The sequence below is a fragment of the Syngnathus scovelli genome, chromosome 7, assembly GCF_024217435.2.
Source record: "Syngnathus scovelli strain Florida chromosome 7, RoL_Ssco_1.2, whole genome shotgun sequence".
Classification (NCBI taxonomy): Eukaryota; Metazoa; Chordata; class Actinopteri; order Syngnathiformes; family Syngnathidae; genus Syngnathus; species Syngnathus scovelli.
In genome coordinates this window covers 13461242-13481981 of record NC_090853.1, presented here as the reverse complement: position 1 = coordinate 13481981, position 20740 = coordinate 13461242, and the positions used below count along the sequence as shown (strand labels likewise).

Below are 20740 nucleotides of genomic sequence, written 5' to 3'. Positions count from 1 at the left end.
TCTCCCCAATGAAATTGGATCCCACCTCGTAGTTCTTATCGTTCTCATGTTCCTGTTAGCCTACAATTGTCCAAATCAAAAATGTTTTCTTTTAATTGTCTTTCTTTTGAACCTCTAAATCTCTCGTGTTGCTAACCTATCTACACCAGAACAAAAAATTTACCACAATATAACACCAAATTTATTCGAAAATTCATTGTCATAAAGTGTTGTATTATTACTATCTTCCACTATCTGTCCTACTCACTCCCCCCTTTTTGAGGCTTGGCAACGCCCATGCCTCACACCTTGACAAACTTTTTGGGAGAATGCGTTCTTTACTACATACGATTCCATCATCATTTAATTTGACTTTCTTTCCAAAACGCTTCTCAATTTCTCAGTTCACACATCTTATGCATGTGTTACTGGTTCTCCAGTTTTTTTCTCTAGTTAATTATCAATCCAAAAGCTACGTGTTTCTTTCTAACATTCAACCTGCTCAAAATCACTCTTTCATCAAAGTCGCTCTACTAATTTTCTATAGTAGTCGCCAACGACTTCAACCATTCAACCTGTAATTTCTTTTCATTTAGGCTATCATTCATCAATGTTAATTTGCATCTCACACGCAGTCTCCAAAAAGGAGTCTTTCTATCACATTGGTCCCAATTCATCCAAGCTCACCACACAACATTCATATATCATTTTCAACTCAGGTTTCCTGGTAGAACAATCCACCAATTCAAAAAACTTAACTATAACAACCAACTGGCAAATTAATCTGAATTTTTTCTTTGTTTTTAAATTTGAAGAACTCAATCTCTCAGATTTAGCTTGCATTTAGAATTTTGTATAATCTTATAACACAACCAATCAATTATTCCTATTAAATGTAGCATTGCAAAATCTTAAATTCACAATTTAGCTTCTTCCAATTCCTGAAAGCATGTTCTGTTGTTTTGTTAACTCCGAATTTTTCATGAGGGCTTGACACTAACATGCACTAGTGTGGATTAGTTTCTGCTCGCAAACAGATTTCTCTCTTTTTCCTCTCATTTTTATCTTTCAAAATCATTTCTGTTCTGCGGTGCAAATTGGATAGACCACAGTCTAGCAATTTTTTTTTTTTATACTAAAACTTTAGCCAATGTTCATAATTTTAACATATACGCACACACATGCACAGCTCTCGCATGCAAAAGGTAGGTCTCAGCAACAATGATTCGTCACAGGCTGGCCATTTCCTGTGGTCGATCATGAGCTGGTCCCTCCCATGCACACGAGGACAGCACATTCTAATTTTATTTATTTATCTTCTAGAAGCAAGTTGCATTTCTTTACCACTTGATTTGCATATTTTAACTTCAGTGTCTTAATTTCAGTAGTTTAAGGTTTTACAATTTTTTTTCACATTTTTTTTTCTTTGAGGATCCTCAATGCAGGTTTAAATTGACCTTTCGACAGATTACTAGCCTGTTTTATTGCCGTGGATCAACGCTAGAACTGCTTCTTAGTCAATTTATCCTACCAGGCACACACTCAATCACCCAAGTTATCCCTGCCTACGCGAAGTCCTCCTTTTAAAAAAAAGGAGCTGCTTCATCCAGTGAGGGGACTCTACAACACCCCCCACCTTCCCTGGGAACTAAAGACAAAAGTCCTTGTCCCCAGCCCTGCCAACGCGAAGTCCTCCTTTTTTTTAAAAAAAAGGAGCTGCTTCATCCAGTGAGGGGACTCTACAACACCCCTCACCTTCCCTGGGAACTAAAGACAAAAGTCCTTGTCCCCAGCCCTGCCAACGCGAGGTTGTACTCCCTAGAACAGTGGTCGTCAAATAATGATTCACGGTGGTAGAGATTTTAAAACAGTTTGAGAACCACTGCTCCAAAAGAGACACCTCATCCAGAGGGGGACTCTACAACACCCCCTCCTTCCACAAAACTTATTCCTGTGCACTTCTTCCTTTTTACGCGTTTCACAAGCAACAACACAATCACACAACTTTAGGCCTTTAACTTACTTGTCCCCTGGTTCGTTGCACTGCCGGGTCCCGTCAATCCACCTCTGTCAGACGAAGGCAGACCTAAGATGCTGGCCCAGCGAAGAATTCTCTTCCCAGGACTTTCTCCTCCAGGTCCTCTTAATGGACGCTGGCTTGTCGACAATGCAGCACGTCCTCCTTCGCCGGTCAGATGGTGGGTATGAGGATCCCGGGTTTCGGCACCAAAATGTTAGAGATTTGCTCACTCCAACTTATTTTGCAAGAACCAAACAGGAGACAAGCAAGTTCTTTTAGACACCTGCAGGTGGAGAGTCCATTCGTCGCTGTCTGAACAGCGATTATCGAATGAAGTCTGAAAAGTCTCCTTCCTGCAAGGGCATATTTATTAGGAGGAACAGAGCGGGGGTGAGAGTGGACAGGTTTGGTGAACCCCCGGCCTCTGGTAAGATCAGAGCAGGGGGTGTTTTACGATGTTGTGGGAAACAGAACAACTTTGATTGCTTCCTCTGCAGCTGGTCAATCAAGCAGAGGAAGCAACCACTCTATTTTACTGCGTTGTGAGAGCAAGACAAGATTGGTTAATCATTATAGTCTACATTCCAACATAATCCTATGATAAAGATAACCTGGAAAACCCTAACACACCCCACCACCCAAACTATGAAAAAAACGCGACTTATAGTCCGAAAATTACGGTATACACTTTATACAGTTTCAGCTTTTTCAGATATAGTACAATAGTTACAGTATCTATGGCGTTCCATGCCTTCTGTCCTTAATTTAAATTATAAATATTCCCAAATCAAAACCAAGTGTCTTTAGTCCTTACTTTTTTAGAGTCCTATGTGAATCTCTGCTTATGTCTTTATATATGTTCTATCTGTATAATATAGATGTGTACCATATACTTGAATGCTTCTTTGGTTTATTAAAGTCCCTAATAATTTCATGAAATTAAGTCTAACGGCATTTGTGCTGTTTTACAGGCTGTATGCTGTGTTTTGGCCAGTCAGCCTTTTTTCGCTTCAACCACCCTGAAGAAGCCTTGAGGATGAAGAGCATGATGCCCCCGGGAGGCACCGTGTCCACAGCGGACTACAGACGATGTGCAGGTATGATATGCCACTCAAAAAGTGCTCCCAATGACCATGACAGAATTGACATTTTTGATAATCAAATGTCATTACATGTTGGGACATACAGTAGCGTTGACCAAGGAAGAACTCATTATACTTTGCTAAAGATATGGGCAGTGTTCCTACATGATATTACATGGCAGAACAAAAAAGTGATTAGCAAATCTGCCTACAGAGGTTTTGGGTACGTATCTTAGTTCAGGCCTTGCTGTGGTGTCATTATGTACCCTGTCAAGGTTTGTAGAAGGGTGACAAGCTGTATAGAAATTGGAAGAATGGACAATATTGACTATCTGACGTTGTAATGTAGCCTTGGTGGAGGTCTGCACTATCCCGAGAGACCTTTCCAACCAGTTTGCACATTTGTTCCATCATCAATAATAATAACGTGAGCTCAAAGAGTCTTTCACAACTGAAGGTTCGCTCAAGGTAACTTTGATTTTTATTGATGAGTACTGTATTTGCACGGACGTATAATGAATGACCTTTTCTTGAATAGGCTAGTTTGTTGCAACAGTGGAGTTGGCTGGTCGTTAAAAAGTTTACAGGTCGCTGTTTGTCTAGCAGTAAACCTCCAGCCTGTTTCCTTTTGAATGGGAAACATGGTCGTTGGTTACACAGCAGCGCAAGTTTTTTTTTTTTTTTCTCATTTGAGGGTTCCGTTTTTATATTGAGTCTTTGTAACTGCACTTAAAGAGTGTCTGCGGCGAGCGCCTGTAAAATTTAAACGCAGTCCTTTTTCATTATTGTGGCAAAACGTGAACATGTTTTCAACTGTGGCAGTCTATAGTTTTGTTACAGCTTGTTAAAGTTGTCACTTAAAATTCAGTAGCCGTCAAAATGACGCTAGAAAAGTGCTCAGCTGCGCCATACACCATGCCAGTTTTATGTGCGTCTCATTCCTCTGCGTCTCCAGGCAAACTTTTCAGCTACTTGTGTGTTTGTATTCAAAGTGCTCCAGCTGGAAACCACGTCACTTGAAGCAGAGCTTTTCTTAGCTATCTCAGCTATCAGGGCCTTGTCTCGGTGTCTTGTTATTTCCCCTCATTTGACAGTGGCTGCCACTAGTATGGAGTAAGTATAGCGTACATGCAGACTGCTTGGTGTGGACTTCCTGATCCAATAATGAAAGCCTTCCGTTGTTTAGAGAAGCACTATTTTCTTTAATTATACATTCCTAGCTTGCATTGAGATGAAGGCATAGAGTACCACTCCCAGGATAATCCTTGGATATCTTCTGTCTGTTTATAAATAAATTACCGAAATTTCACTATCTGTTTATGAATGTGTACGCCACAAATGTAATAGTCGGGCAAGCCCAGAAACCAAATTTAACTTGATTAATATCAGATGGTAGACTTATAAAGGAATATATAGGTTGGTTGTGTGACTGCACTGGTGTGAGTTTTGATGTTGTGATTCATCTTAATTGCACCTTTATAAGTAAAGTAAATTACAGAATCACAAGGGCACCAGTCTCTTAGAAAGTTCCTATCGGTTGCTGCGTTTGGCATGATATTCTGAAGAAATTATTTAGTTTTTCCACATTGGGTCAATACTCTTCAGGTATTTTTGATATCTTAGAGTTCAGCATCTTTTGTGTGTTATTGTATATGAACTGCAAAATAAAAGACACAATATAGTGAAACTTATGTAACTTAATGTAACATGCTTTGCTCGCCATTTATTAACCATGTTAACCTACTCTTGCTGAGTGTTTACTTGTATGTGATGGAATTCAAAACTGGAGTCAGGGGTACATATTTTCGACTTTCACCATCCATATCCTCAACCTAAGATTTTTTTTCAAGCTGTAGACCACTATCTTCAACAACGTGACTTGAAAGTTTTCGACCTTTTGCAAACAGCTCCTGTTAAATTAATTTCCCAGATAAAATGGTGGAGTAAACTATTTTGTGAAACGCAATAAAGAAGCAGGCAGTGTGCCTTCAGGATTGTGACCAAGCTTTCTTTGTTAGACCTGACAAGAATCTCCTGTAGCCCTAAGGAAAGTATTTTTTCACTGGAAAGTTGATCTTTCAAAATAAAACTGCTGTGTAAGCAGAGGGTTTTACATATTTTTGGACCATGTTTTTCACAAACTGAGAAAATGAAAAAATAGTTGTGGTCTTCTCTTGTGTTAGAAATCAACAATCACAATGCAGTGGAGACATTCAAGATCACTTCAGGCCTCTGAAAAATGTCCTTTGTTACCAAGTTTATAAAAATGAAAATACAGTGTTCCAATTGCACCATGTGTGCTTGTAAGGGCAGTTTTACTCTTCAGTGAGAGAATGGAATCCAATTGGGAAGTACAATAAATGCTTATTTTGAATGCTATAACAATATATGGGACTATTAGTTTGCTCCACTAATAGACCCTAGCTCTGGAACTCTAACAACTTTTAGCTTGTTTTGACTACCAAAGCTCTGCCACGTCACCTTTTTTCAACCAATGAGCTGCACCAGATTTTGCATTCTTAAGGGACAATTTCCTGTTCTTCAGTGTCATGTCAGTGGGTGGCTTTGTGGCTATGTGTTTATAATCTAGGCTGCTGTCGCCATATCTTTTTACAAAAACTATTTATAATCCAGCACTTCTATTCTGCTGGCTGCCATCTAGCCTGTCCCCTTATCTCATTTTTACATTTTTTTGTTTTCTTGCTTTTTAATGAATTGCTCCCTTTATGAACTGATTTTTAAAACATTTTTGTTGTGATATGGCTGGGCAACATAATGATAGCGCATCTGGCTGTTCAAATCTCACTTGGCATGTTTTCTCCATGCTTGTGTGTGTTTTCTCTGGGTACATATGTTTTCTGCCACATCATAATTTACATGTCTTCTACGTTAATTCAATATCCTTACCAGTCCAGGTTATACCCTGGATCTTGCCCAAAGTCAGCAGGGATAAACTGTGACCCTAATGAGGACAAGCGGTATAGAAAATGCATGGTGGATGATACATCTGCTGCAACTCCTACTGCCTGCAAAGGAAAGTTCTTTGAGACAGTTATGGTTTCACTTTCAGCGTGCCATGACATTGCATTCTTTGCTGATGGATTTTTCAGAAGGAAATAAAGATTAACTACCAATCAATAAAACTGAAATAACTGTTTTGCAATCCCCATTTGTAGTTCCAAACCAGAAAATAAAACCACATTTTCCATCCTTGTATCCCCATTTATTTTAATATTCCACCATATTGAGTCAACATGGACTGTAATCTGAAACTTGACAATTCAAGCACGTCATAGCACCCAGTGTAATTCTTGTCCGCTTTCAGCTCTTAATGTTGTTTGTGCGGGATGGCATGGTGGCGCACTGGTTAGCACGTCAGGGTTTGATTCAACCTCCGGCCCATCCTGTGTGGAGTTTGCATGTTCTCCCCTGTGTGGGTTTTCACCGGGAACTCTTGTTTCCTCCCTCATCTCAAAAACATGATTGGTGGGCCAATTGAGCACTCCATATTGGCATTTGTCTAATTTTATTACTCTGCTGCAGATGTTCTTTGCTTTTAGACTCTCTTTTGATTTAATTGTGCCTGCTATTTTGTGTGTTCGGCAACCTTGAGTGCCTTGAAAGGCGCCTTACAAATAAAATGTATTATTATTATTATTATTATTATTTTTATTATTATTAAATTGCCCATTGGTGTGAGTGCGTGTGTGAATGGTTGTTCGTCCCTGTGTGCGCTGCGATTGGCTGGCAACTGATTCAGGGTATCCCTTGCCTACCGCCCGATGACTGCTCGGATAGGCTCCAGCACACCTGCGACCCCCCGTGGGAGGACAAGCGGTACAGATAATGGATGGATGGATGGATGGATGGATGGATGGATGGATGGATGGATGGATGGATGGATGGATGGATGGATGGTGTTTGTTTGGTGTAACTTACATACAAATGTAAAAGTGTTTTGACATTACTGTATACTGTACTCAATCACTTTTTCCGTAATTCACACCCCCAGAACATGTCTAATAGTTTCTTGTGCAAAACTAGTGCTGTACTGCACAGGAGGTTCTTGGCTTATGACAGTTGTGACACACTGACAGGTTTTCAAGTTACAAAAAGCACACAATGAACAATTAAGAATATGTGTTGTTGATTATGGAACACATGAAAGCATGTCGAGTTACTGCCATATTTATTGTTGGGGCTAAACGAAAAACACATCTAAATAAGTGCAATTTTTACAAATATTTATTGTAATTATGACTTAAATACTATGTAATGATGAACTTCGTTTTATTTTTTTTGTATTTTTTTTACCAGGACAAAGTCTGCTAAAAAAAAAAAAAATCAGTTTTAAACCCTTTATGGATTATTTAAAAATGAATACTCAAGTCAAGTCAGCTTTATATTTGTAAATTTAAGCAAAGTTGATGAAAAACGTATTCAATTCATACAATTTGTATAATAATTGTTTTCTTATACCTATGAATTTCTCTCCGCCTCTTTTATATACTTGTAAAAGGGAAAAAAGACACATTGTTTTTTTTAATTAAGGGCGAATGGAAATATGATTGCGGTTGAATGAAAGAATATATCCAGGTTTTAAATCCAGAAACGGACGAATGACGAAGATAGGGTCAATAACTGTCAAATACTATACTGTTACATAGGCAACAACAAAACAGACTGTAAGTCAAGTCTGCGTCTTCGTATCCGGAAACAAGGCAGGTAGGCCTTCAACATAAAACATATGCAAGGAGTCGTTGATATTATTTTTCTGGGAAATTCTGAACCTGTCGAAGACCATTGACGCTTGACAATATTTTCGTTAGTCCTTGTTGAGATGGTGGATTATGTCGATTTATATTTTGCACCAGATTCGGTCACCATTATGTGCGAACGTGTGGAACGGAAAATGACTTCACTTTGGTAACTTGACAAACAGTGGCACCACCATCACCACCACTGGTGCCTCGTAGATCCCTCGACCCTCTTAAAAAAAGGAAAATATAAAAATACCGGTAAAGTGCAGCCTTTCTTGGTGTGCGCGCACTGCGCGTAGCCTGGAACCTCCGGGCTCCGTCAAAGTTGCTCTGCCACAGGCGCCCGGAGAATGTACCCCCCAGTAAACTGGAAGGTGCCAAAGGCAGACCGGGTTTTATTCAGTCACGTGAGTAGCCTTCTCCAGGAAAAAAAACCAAAAAAAAACATCACTTCATACGGTTCTGTATTTGCTTTTTGCCTCCCCATTGGACTACCGATGACGAGATTTTGCGATCATCACTTAACATTCAGTAAATCTAGCAATTATAGTATACTGCAGATCGCGGGCATATCAGCAATTGACCCACGGTGCGTAATTACCACATTTCCTAATGAAGTTAGGAATGCTACCCTTCAGTTCCCATGACGTCACTCACGGGCTTTCCTCGAGCGAAGGGTTGCTTTTATTTTGTCCCCCTCTCGATCCCCTCTTTTTCTGCCTCCACACCCCTTTGCTGAGTGCTACGGCGATGTGACACCATGCAGGGGTCAGTGTATAAATGCGTCTTGCAGATACAATATAATATCTAAATATTGTTAAAAATAAATGAAAATCCTTCTTCGATTCAAATGCGACAACTGTCATTTAGCGTCAGTGTAAAGGTGAGCAATGGCAAGAGTAGCATACAGAATGCTACTCCCATCCCCGCGGTGTCAGAACAAGCTAATGCATTATTTGTGGGGCTACAATATTTTTCAACAATATTTCATTTTCCAATAGTGGATATAAATGCGGGCGGCTCGGTGGCGCACTGGGTAGCACGTCCGCCTCACAGTTAGGAGGGTGGGGGTTCGATTCCACCTCCGGCCCTCCCTGTGCGGAGTTTGCATGTTCTCCCCGAGCCCGCGTGGGTTTTCTCCGGGCACTCCGGTTTCCTCCCACATCCCAAAAACATGCTTGGTAGGCCGATTGATCACTCCAAATTGTCCCTAGGTGCGAGTGCGAATGGTTGTTTGTCTCTGTGTGCCCTGCAATTGGCTGGCAACCGGTTCAGGGTGTCCCCCGCCTACTGCCCGATGACAGCTGGGATAGGCTCCAGCACGCCCGCGACCCCCGTGGGGACTAAGCGGTTCAGAAAATGGATGGATGGATGGATGGATGGATGGATGGATGGATGGATATAAATGCTTAATTTGCTATGCAATTTTACCCTACCCTCGTGACATCTGATGCAACCAGGAATTTGACATTACCTTTAGAAACTAGAAACTGCTTGTGTATGTTGCTGAGGCAAAAGCCAAAGCTTGGAACTTAAAATCGTACGCACACACAGTCAGGGCCGGTGTTGTTCCGTAAAATGCAGCCCTGCCGTAGAATGCACGCCCTGACAGGAGCACACTTACGTCACTTTCGAAACAGCGTTCTTGTAATAGTAAACTCAGCTGAAAATCGAAAGTAGCTGAAATTGCTTCTCTCGGTCGGTTGAAAGTACAGGTTAGTTTTCCTTACGATTGGATGTATTCAAAAGCATGCACCTTTAATGAATTCGCCGTCATTCAGGCTATTCAGATAACCAAAAACAATAGCTAATTGACTGAATATTTGCCGTCCCGATAATATAATTTCCTCTATCTTGACAGGGCTGTACAAAACGACAGTGCAACGAATGTTTGCTACTCCATTCGCTATGTTGCCATGATTCAATGCTCCTGTTTTTTAAAATATGAGATGTTTTTTTCCACTTTAAGAAGCTAATGAGTGGTTGGAAGAATGAACAAAAGAATGAAACAGATACCTCTCACAATTCCGTTGTAAGATGTGTCAAATTTGAACGTTCACAAATATTGGTACCAAAAGTACCCAATTAAATGTGCCTGAGAGCAAGCAGTATACCAATCAGCCAGAAGAGAGAGTATTTGGTACACTGAAAAACAAGTTTTAGACTAACATTTAAAAAAAAATAAAAAATAGATGTTGGTTGTGCGCATTCAATTCATGTTTCATTTATGTTGGTGAAACATGATTTTAATGTGTGCGCCCAAATGTCAATTTATTAAATGTAAATCCAACATTTTTTCAGTGTATTATCATTTTTGGTAATATTTATTGGCATTGCTTTAAATGTTAATGCATGTTAGCTGGTCAGGGTTAGTTATCAAATTATTATTTATATGCACAGCTTCCTGATTTGAAAGAGATTCATTCACCCACTGAAGATTTTATCTGGATTTTACACAAAGATCAGGCAATGTTTTTCTTTTGTCACTTATTATTCTAACAATCAAAGTTTGGGAGTTCATCAGGATGTTTCATTCCTTACACAGTGAATGGCAATGCAGTGCATTAAGTGTTTGTTTAGGTTTAGGACTTTCAGAAAAATCTTTAAAAATAACAAGACAAAATTGTGTTATTGCAAATACGTCTAAGTAGTAACAGAAACATACTGTAAATTTCAAAGAAAGCTTTAGATTTACTCTTTTCACTTTTTTGCACAAATGATGCTGTCACTGTTTTCACCTTTTAGTTTAACATTAATTAATGTATTTACGTGTCCTTATTTCCCGTTAATATAATTTTTTTACTAAGCATTTAACGATTTCAAATTTTCTTTTGACGCCCCCTAGAGTCTACGGCACCATTAGCGTCTGCCTAGCCTGGCTCAAGGGCAAATGGGATAAGTCAATTAAAAAAACATGACCATTTCCACAAGACCAAACATATGAGTCTCCTACACGCCTCTGTGTTTATGGTATCATCATCTGCCCTGTAGACAGGAAAGTGAAACTGTCAAAATTATCTTACCCTGTCTGTGTTCTATGTTGTGTTTGGGCCACACAGTAATTACGTTATGCATGCACATTTTTTTTCCTGATCACTATCCAAAGTACATTGCTGTCAGTGTTTTCATCTACTTGTGTCTGTCCTTATTTCTCTCAGTTGCTAATCAGTTATCTTTTCTCGACGTTGCACTTAGGCATGAGCTTGAACATGTTTTTTACATAAACTTGCACTATCATTGCCAATTTATACTGGTAATTATTTTGAATGCATTATTTATTTTCACTTATCACTTACAATTTTATTTTTGACATTTGAGGTCTTATTTTTTCAGTTGCATGTTTAATATCTTTTATTTCACAGTTTCAAATCTTGTTTAATTTTAATCTTTTTGAAAATCGTTTTAAATCAGTTTTTTGAGTTTCATTCTTTTTACCCCGATTGTGGCATGGAGAGGGAGCGTGCAATCATGAGTGTCATTTGGTGTAAAGTGTGTGAATATAAAAACAAATGATGTAGATTTTAAAAGACATTGTCTTATTTAGATGGTGAATCTTAATGACATCTTCTTCCATTTGACCTATTTTAGACTCAGAAAGCTTGGTCAATGGGAATCATCAAGGCAGTCCAGCACAGTCTTCCCAAGAAATTGGTGAGAGAATCCAGTCGGAGCACAGTGCAATTGTAAGCTCTATTGAAAAGGACCTCCAGGACATCATGGACTCCTTAGTCATGGATGATCTTGAATCTTGTTCCTCTGAAGACAAAAAGCCTCCTGGGGGCCAACCGGTGACTCATTCACCCCTGTTACCCATGGTCAATGGTGGGGGCAGGTATTTGCTGTCCCCTCCTACGAGTCCTGGGGCCATGTCCATGGGATCCAGCTATGACAATACATCGCCACCCTTCTCTCCTCTCTCTTCTCCTTCAGCAGCCAGCAGTGGTAGCTTTACGAGTCCATCTGGTGGAGCACCCCAGGACCACATTTCTTCTCTGCCGCCAGTGCCTGCACGCTCCTCCAGCTACAACTTCACCAGCCATTCTCAACTTGTACCCCAGCCACGGACCAACCTACCTAACTTTAATGGTGGCGGCGTAGGTCAGAAGGTTCAAGAAAGCCCCAGACTGCAAAAAAAGATCTTAGGGGAGGCACCCCCAAGCCCAAAGCCTAGTCGCAGAGGATTATGCCAAGATGGGTTGGACAGTCCCAGAGAGACCCCATTTTTATCTTTGAAGGAATCCCCCAGTAGCAGAAATATTGTGCCAAGTAGCCCCGGTTTCACTCCCAAGTTCCCAACATCCTCTTCCATGTCCGCTCCTATGAGGACCAAGACAACCACAGTGCTTCATGACAGACCTGCTAGCCCTTTCAGAGAGCAAACAACCTTTGCTGATCGCTCCATCACCTCAAGCCCATCCAGGCAACTCTGCCAACCTACAAAGGCCTTTCAGCCACCTCTCGATCCCATTGTCCATATCATTCAAGGCTCACCGTGCCAGCAGCTGCCAGAAAGCCCTCGCATGATTCGACGAAACATAGAACTGAATGGCGGAGGAGGTAATATGAGAGAACTTCCACCTCTAAGTCCCTCCATTGCTCGTAGAGGCGTCCCAGGACTCCCAGGGGCCCTTCCAGGAACGGTACAATGTACAACCCTGAAGACACCTGATAGCACCTCAGGTCTGGGCACACTCATCTCAGAGAGTCCCAGGCTTCAACGTAAGACTGGACCTACAGCTGTTGATTTGACTGGAAGCTGGGGAATGCGAGCCCGTAGTCCTTCACCCACCTCTCTGATGATGGAAAGTGGCACGGGAATTCGAAAGGCCAACTTTGGCAATTCTCTTTCATCAGCATATAGTCTTGGTTCCCTTCCTGGCTCATCACCCATGTCCAGTCCCAGAATCAACAGGAAAGTATCAACAGGGGGACCGGGGATGAGGGAGAGAAAGAACAGCATCTCAGAAATCAGCGACAATGAAGACGAGCTGGTGGAATACCATCGACGACAGAGGGAGGAGCGACTTCGAGAGCAGGAAATGGAGAGACTGGTGAGTGCAAAACATTTTTTGAGGAAAGTTCTGTAATACGAACACATTTACCAAGAGCATGAATGTATCATCAACTTTTGGGACTTCTACATTACGCCATGGTTGACGAATTAGATTTGATGTTTGTTTTCAATCTAATCTAGGGTTGAATCTCAGGTCCATTTTGTAAAGTACCATTGATAAACTGGTATTGAATTGTAAAATAGGACTATATTTGAATGCCCTGTCTAATCTCCGTGCACAGGAAAGTGTATTGTTTGCAGGTAACGTGTTGTGTTTATAGAGGATGAGTCAGAAATGTATGAATGTCTGTCACTTGGCAGTTAGCTATCCAAGGTTTTGCTGACATGCAGCCTTAGGCTTCAGAGTGCCAGGATGTTCCCATAGTAACCACATTGTTTGCTGGTTCCTAAACTTTGCAAAGGGGTGGGGGTGGGGGCCTGGATGGTAGACGTCATGAACCTGTCTGGTTCTGATTAAAAACACAACGGCAACAATTAAATGGTTTTATTTGCATGAACGTGATTGTGTAGATTGCGTAGCTTGTGCAAGTTTTTCACTAGCCTGACCTTGGTGCAGGCAGTGTGGGTTCAGTTCAGTTCAGACTTTGTATTTCTAAGGATCCTGTGATTGACTGGCGTCTACACCAGGGTGTGGTCTGCCTTTCGCTCAAAATCAGAAATGTCAAGTATCCCCTTCAGAGATCTTGTTTTATGCACTGACACATAGGCTTGCCGGGAAAATGCCATTAGGTTACCCTTTGATTTTAAAATTGAGTACTTTTTGTTGTCAGTGCATAACAGACTGTAAAGTGCAGCACCAGTCAGCATTTAATAAGATGATTATAGATGATAACTAACAATTAGCGATGCTGTGCATTGCATTTATGTTGTGAATATAGACTTGAACTTGATCAAAACAAACCGAATCGCTACACAAGCGCTTGGAATTGCAATCCACAATGGTACTGAAAAAGTGTCATCTTTAGTTTCTCTGCTCTCAGGAATTTTATCTTGACAAGAAATGCATTTCAGCTGTGGACACAATGAAGAGTGATTAGTTAGTTCTACCTTCATACAAAAATATTGAGATAGATATTGTGCAAAAGCAAAAAGTTAAGTACTTAGAAGGTCAAGATCCAAAACTGTACATGTCACGTATAGATGAATAACGGGACTGGCAACGGCTGCTTGAGATAAAGAGTCAAGGTTTCTCAGCAGCATGGTTTGTTATTATATTTTGCTAATGATGACACTCGCAGCTCTTTGAGAAAGCAGGGCGTGAAGCTGCAGGGCCTGCAATTAATCACAGTTGATACACTGTCACAAGATATTTTCTCGCCTCAGAGCGTATGCATTTAAGTCATTTCACACAGACCTGTGACTCCCTACACAAACGATTACAAAAACCAATTTAAATGAGTGTTTTAGCGAGGTTGGTTAAAGAAAAAAGGAGTTATTGTTATTGTGAAGTCAGTGGGAAGTGGGAGTACACAACTTCGAGGAAGGAGGACTGCAGGGGGTTCTCCTGAAAGGAGGCACTGGCTTACTGTATCTTGAATTACATTCAGGTTTTGAGATATTTAGGAAGTTCTTAATATATTATAAAAAACAGAGCCAACAATAAGTATGAATTGCCAACAACAGGTTAGTGGAGGACCATTATTCATTTGTACAATGTTATTTTTAATTCATAACCTTTTTTGCTGCAGAAATTTGTAAATTTGGATAAGTTCTTGTAGCACCCCTACTGAGCTCTTGTGGCATGCTTTTGCACCACAGCACCCTGGTTGAGAATAATTAGTATATGAATATGGAGGGAAATTTGCTGAAGTTAAGTATTTATCATGCTAATAACAATTCTAAACTGTCAAATGTTAACAAAAGATAAAACACAAAAACAATACATTTAGAGCACTATCACAGAAATAATATTTTGACCCTCTCATGTCTGATTAAGTTAAAACAGAAAATGGCAAGCTAGTTTGTGAACATTTGGGAGTTGTGATAAAGAACATTGGTGTTTTCCCCTTGGGCCTATTGGTAATCCCTCTCTGATAATAGACTACCAGAGATTAAGTCCAGACTGTCCTGTGTGCTCCTGTGTTCACCACATGGCACCTTATCATGGCAAAGACTCTTGGTGAGTCTGTGACACAAAGTCTCACACTCATGTAAATTCACCTTCTGTCTGGGCACCACAGATGACCCAATATTTTCCTGGATATTTGTGATGTTGAGTTAGGGCCATGCTGAGAATTTACTCACTGAGGGCAATTTAAACAAAGAAATGAATGAAAAAGATGAACGAATGAATGAATGAAGAAATGAATGACATATGATTGAAGAATGCATAAATAAATAAATAAATAAATAAATAAATAAATAAATAAATAAATAAGATTAAATTGAAAAGAAAAACAATTATGGTGTGTCTTAAAATAATTCTGTCCTTTATCATTATCTTGCACCACCAATTTAAACTACCTGTAATCTGACTCTACTTATGTTTTTGCTTCCAATTCAAATCTCTTGTCAGTTTGCTTGTCCAGTGGAATGTCACAAAGGATGGCATCCATTAAGATCCATCCATCCATTTTCTATACCGCTTGTCCCCGCAGGCGTGCTGGAGCCTATCCCAGCAGTCATCGGGCGGTAGGCCGGGGACACCCTGAACCGGTTGCCAGCCGATCGCTGGGCACACAGAGACGAACAACCATCCATTAAGATTAGTAAACCAAATATAGTGTGTACCTCCACACTCTCAAACAGAACATGACATAATGCATTCCAACCCATTCAAATATAACTAGCTTGTGTTGTCCACTGAAACTGGCACCCCTGGGAGATAACTATAGCTATAACCTCTGTGTGAAACTTATCACAGGAGATAAAACTTATTGGTGCAGATGAGGAGCCTTTTTCAAATCTGGCCCGTGTGGATTTTACCCTTTTGGAGTAAAAGCAGATTAAGATTGAATTTAACTTTTGTTGGCGTTATTTAATAGTTATTGTCCAGTTTGGCTCATCGGAAATTCTTTGCATTATCATATTTGTTCTAACTTCACTCGTGTTTGGAATGGCTGCAGTGTGAAAATATCTCCACCAGAGGGGGGTATCTGCCCATTCTTACACTCAGCGCTCGTCGTGGCATTGTTGCAGCTACGTGAAAATTTAACAAGAGTGAATAAAAATCCTCATTGACCAAAATGTTCAATATATATCAAAATAGTAGACCCAAGTTATATTCATAGCATCCAGTCTGTCCTCTGCACCTCCATCACTGGTTTGGATCGGCCTCCAAACAAGACAAGCACAGACTGCAACGGACAATAAGGACTGCAGAAAAGATAATTGGAATCAACCTCCCATCTATCCAAGACTTGTACCTGTCCAGGACCAGGAAACGTGCAAGTAACATCTCAACAGACCCTTCGCACCCAGGTTGCAGCCTGTTTGAACTACTCCCCTCCGGACGCCGTTATAGAGCTCTGTACACTAAAACCAGCAGACACAGAGACAGCTTCTTCCCCCAGGCTGTCGCTCTGATGAACTCACACCACTCTTAGAGTCTCAGAGTCATTACTGTGCAATAACATCGCGCTTGCCACACCTTTTTTGTCTACACTGTTTGTACTATGTGTCCTCTCTGCATCCATTGCAGCCTGGTCATCCTAGAAGAGGGACCCTCCCATCTGTGGTCTCTTCTCAAGGTTTCTCATTTCCCCTAGCTGGAGTTTTGAGTTTTTCCTTGCCCTCTTGGGAGTTTAAGATCAGGGGGTGTTTGAGAATATCTTTCGTTCTTCACATGTCCTGAGTGTTGTTGTTAGTCACCTAAATGTTGAACAGAGGCTGTGATTTACCGAAGTCAAATTCCTTGTTTGGCACGCTCAAACATGGCGAATAAAAAACTCTTGAATCTCTCTTGAATCTTGAAATACATGTGACCTTCTAAAGCAAAACAAAAAGCTAAGTTTTATTATAGAGCATCAGAAGATGTTTTCTCATTAATTTTCTTTTTTCCCCTCCATAACAAATGTTTGCTTTACATTGTAAAGCGTAATAACAATGTTGAGTTAAGCTTAATGTTTTTTTAGACCCAATCAACAAGAGCTTTCCCAATTATGGAAGTCTCTGAAGATTTGGGGGGGGGATGGGGGGGGGGGGGGGGGGGGGAGGCAGTTCTTCACATCTCCCAAAGTAACACAGAGTGTTCAGTCACTTTTACCCTGGGAGCTTTGCAGACAAAAACTCAGAAGCAACATTTTTCCTGTTGAGTTAGTTCTGGGTTATCAGTCTGTCATTGATTCGTATTGTATTTGTAGCAGGCCACAACCTACACTGAGAGGAGGCCAGAACAGGGAGCGGGTAATGATTTATCTGCTTGCCCTGCCAAAACAGAAGCCAGGTCTTCTTACAGACATGGCAGCACGAATGAAGGTAATTGGATGCATTGCTCTTATGATTATTGTAGTGTGATTGGATTTAAACTATCCCATGGGTGCTTCTGGAGTCCCTTTAACCATTCTATCATTTTTGGTTTTTTGGTTTAAAAAAGACAATAAAATAATCATAAACGAATGAATAAATAAATACAAACCTAAAAACACTGCAACACCGTTAATATGCACTAGTCAATATTTAGTGCCGATACAGTAAGATAGATAGATAGATAGATAGATAGATAGATAGATAGATAGATAGATAGATAGATAGATAGATAGATAGATAGATAGATACTCTATTGATAAGTAATAAATAAAATGTAAATTTTTAGGGACTATTGAAAAATTCCAGCCTTTAAACCTACGATTTCTACATAGTATACTTGGTATATTTTTACTTGGTAGAAATACTTTATACTTGGTAGGTATGTATTGTAATCCCTCGTTTATCACGGATAATTGGTGCCAAGACCACCCGTGATATGTGAAAATCCGAGAAGTAGTGTCACCCTCTCATTTTTAACATACATACATTTTTGTGTCTCAATAAGTGTATATCAAAACATATAAGAGCATATGTTATCATTAGAACATTAAAAAATAGTTCTAAACGTATATACTATATTAATACGTAGTATAAATGACATACAGAAAATAATGTATAAATAATATAAATATAAATATGATACGTGTGTGTGTGTGTGTGTGTGTGTGTGTGTGTGTGTGTGTGTGTGTGTGTGTGTGTGTGTGTGTGTGTGTGTGTAACATGCGTAGATGTAGCTCAAGTATACATACTGTAAATACGTTTTTAGAACTCTTTAATTGTTATAACAACTTTTTTATAACAAATTTACATACTGTAAATATGTTTTTAGATTTTTTTATAACAAGGTATAGCAATACTATAAATATGTTTTTGGAACTCTTATTATTATAACAACGTTTTTTTATAAAAAGGTACAAGTGTACGTACAGCAATTGTGTGGACACTCCCTGCCTTCTGCTGGTATGTGGGCAACTTTCGATCCATAATTCCTCAATTTAGAAGGTTCATTTTGAATTATTTATTTATTTATTTAATTTTTTTTTTATTTGGGATAAAATCTGCGATGTACTGAAGCCGCGATAAACGAACCGCAATGTAGCGAGGGATTACTGTATTTATGTATGTATGTATGTATGTATGTATGTATGTACATATGTATGTTTGTATGTATGTTTGTATGTGGGTAGGTAGGTAGGTGGTTATTTATTTATTTATGTATTTAATCTTACACTCAAAAAATACTCCACATACATAAGAAAAGTAAGAAGAGTAATGCTAAAACTAAATTTAACTAAAATGAGGCACTGATAAAACTAACAGACCTGCTCTAAAAACTAATTAAAACTAACTGAAATAAAAAAAAGTAGGAGAAAATAAAAACTAACTAAACTGAAAAATCAAATACTCTGATAATACTGCTTCTACTCTGAGTGTTCATGTTTGTGTGTGACACCCCAGTGCCCTACATCCTACGTAGCTGTGATGGGGCCAATGGGATGGGACTATTATAATAACAATAATAATGCATTAAATTACGTGATTCCTGCAATGATCGAGAGGGTTTGACATGCTGTTGTTATGAATGAAAAGTGATGACATCCACCACACACGTCGCAATCTGAAGCTCAGAATGTGTTTGCCTGTGCTTCGATCGAAATTTACGACAATTGCGTAAATGCGGAATAGTTAGATATGGTTCCAGAAAGTGTAAATGTCATATGCGCTTGACGCATGTCAAAGAAAATGCCCTCAGTATGTTATGCTAGCATGGTTGTAAACATCATTCCATGTTACATAAAAAACACATTCCCCAATTGAATGTTATATTTTTTTATTACTACTCTTAGAAAAGTAGTCATGTATTGTACATGTTTCATTTTGCCTTCCCTGTCTGGTACTACTACCCACAAGAAGCATGTTGTTTTATGTTTGTAGCGGGAAGGCGATGTGCTTTCAAGCTGCATGCATTGTTCTATAATTCATGATTATGTATGATTATTAGTTTCTTGAAATTAATCCATATTTGAACTTTAGTGTTAGACAACAGAGGGTAATTGTCAAATGTGACAGTCAGTGTTTCTTTAGTGCTTTAATTGGGCTGTGAAACTAACTAAACCAGGGGCGGGCAAACTTTTTGACTTGCGGGCCGAATTGGGTTCTAGATTTTGACCGGGGGGCCGAACCAGGAGCAGATGGATGTAGTGTTTGTGTGAAGTAATATAAACGACCTGTAAAGGTCATTGCATAAAAGGTTTTGGCCTTTAGTAGGTAGTAAAGCGTGGATATTCAAAAAAAGTTTTTTGAAAACAAATGCATTTATTAACAGCATTAAAAAAAAAAAATCCCTAAAAAACTGCTATCAGTGATTCTCATAAAATACGACACTGTTATTATGAATAATAGTCTCCATCACTTCAGTGCCTGCAGGTCAGATTAATGAAAGATGTTTATCTTATGAGATCACATCAAACGGCAAACATTCTGACCAAATATATCATCTTGAAGAATCGGTGAAAGCATACATCTAAATAAAGTAATCAAAACGGCAACACGGTGAGGGGTATCTGAAAATCAGAGCAGAGTTTTAACTCACAAACACCTGGTAACAGAGGTGAGGAAACGGGAAACACTTCCTTAAAGTAAGCCTTAAGAACTTTACAGGTTAAGATTAGTCACAAACAGGTGGTGCATCAATGTCCTTGAGCATCCTGCATCGTTTGAAAATGAGAATGGTCGCTAGTTTCAATCCCTGCTATTTGTACAGATCATATTCAAAATGCATTTTTTTACAACCAACTTGAAAGCCTCCCCTTCATTTTCAGTGGGAACAGTGTTGTTTGTCTCCCTTTTTTTGCTAGTGTGTCATAGTCTGGAGTAAAATTTGTTGTGGCAATTCTTAGGAGAGATCCGAGGTGTTGGTCCGTTTACCTAGATCTGTGACGGGTTGATGTTGATGTTCATGTGGCTGAACGTCACGTCGCGTACGTCGAGCCAAATTGGCCACTCTTTTTAAACACTCGGCACTCAGTTTCCTTGGGCGACTCATTTTAATGGAAGGATTCCAGGGGAAGATTTGTGGGTGGCTTTAGCGTAAAACTGAATCTGAAAGCTCAGCGCGCAAATTACAAGAATGCTGTCGTCACAGCCCACGCGCTAAATTCGGCACTGATACAAATAGAGCGCGAGTGCGCCATTTCCGTACTACTGAGTACGTACACGCACTTGTGAGTGTGCACCGAGCTTTCTGACACGGCTTCCGGTAGTAAATGCGCAATCGAGTGGTTCCCCATCTACTGGGGAAACGCAGTCATTGCAGGCAAAATTACCGAAAAAAAAAAAAGTTTAATTATACAATTTA

The 20740-nt window shown here is 39.7% G+C and overlaps 1 protein-coding gene across 16 annotated transcripts in view; it reads left to right on the top strand.

Annotated features, from left to right (window-relative positions):
• The window catches only part of phldb1b (pleckstrin homology-like domain, family B, member 1b), a 154998-nt gene that overhangs the window by 81625 nt on the left and 52633 nt on the right, over nt 1-20740 (top strand). For 14 of the 16 annotated variants that reach the window (XM_049725637.2, XM_049725640.2, XM_049725638.2 and 11 more), the window contains 2 exons: nt 2971-3096; nt 11430-12892. In XM_049725637.2, the coding sequence (XP_049581594.1) occupies nt 2971-3096; nt 11430-12892 (1589 nt within the window). The other 2 variants (XM_049725651.1, XM_049725652.2) reach the window with 2 other exon arrangements.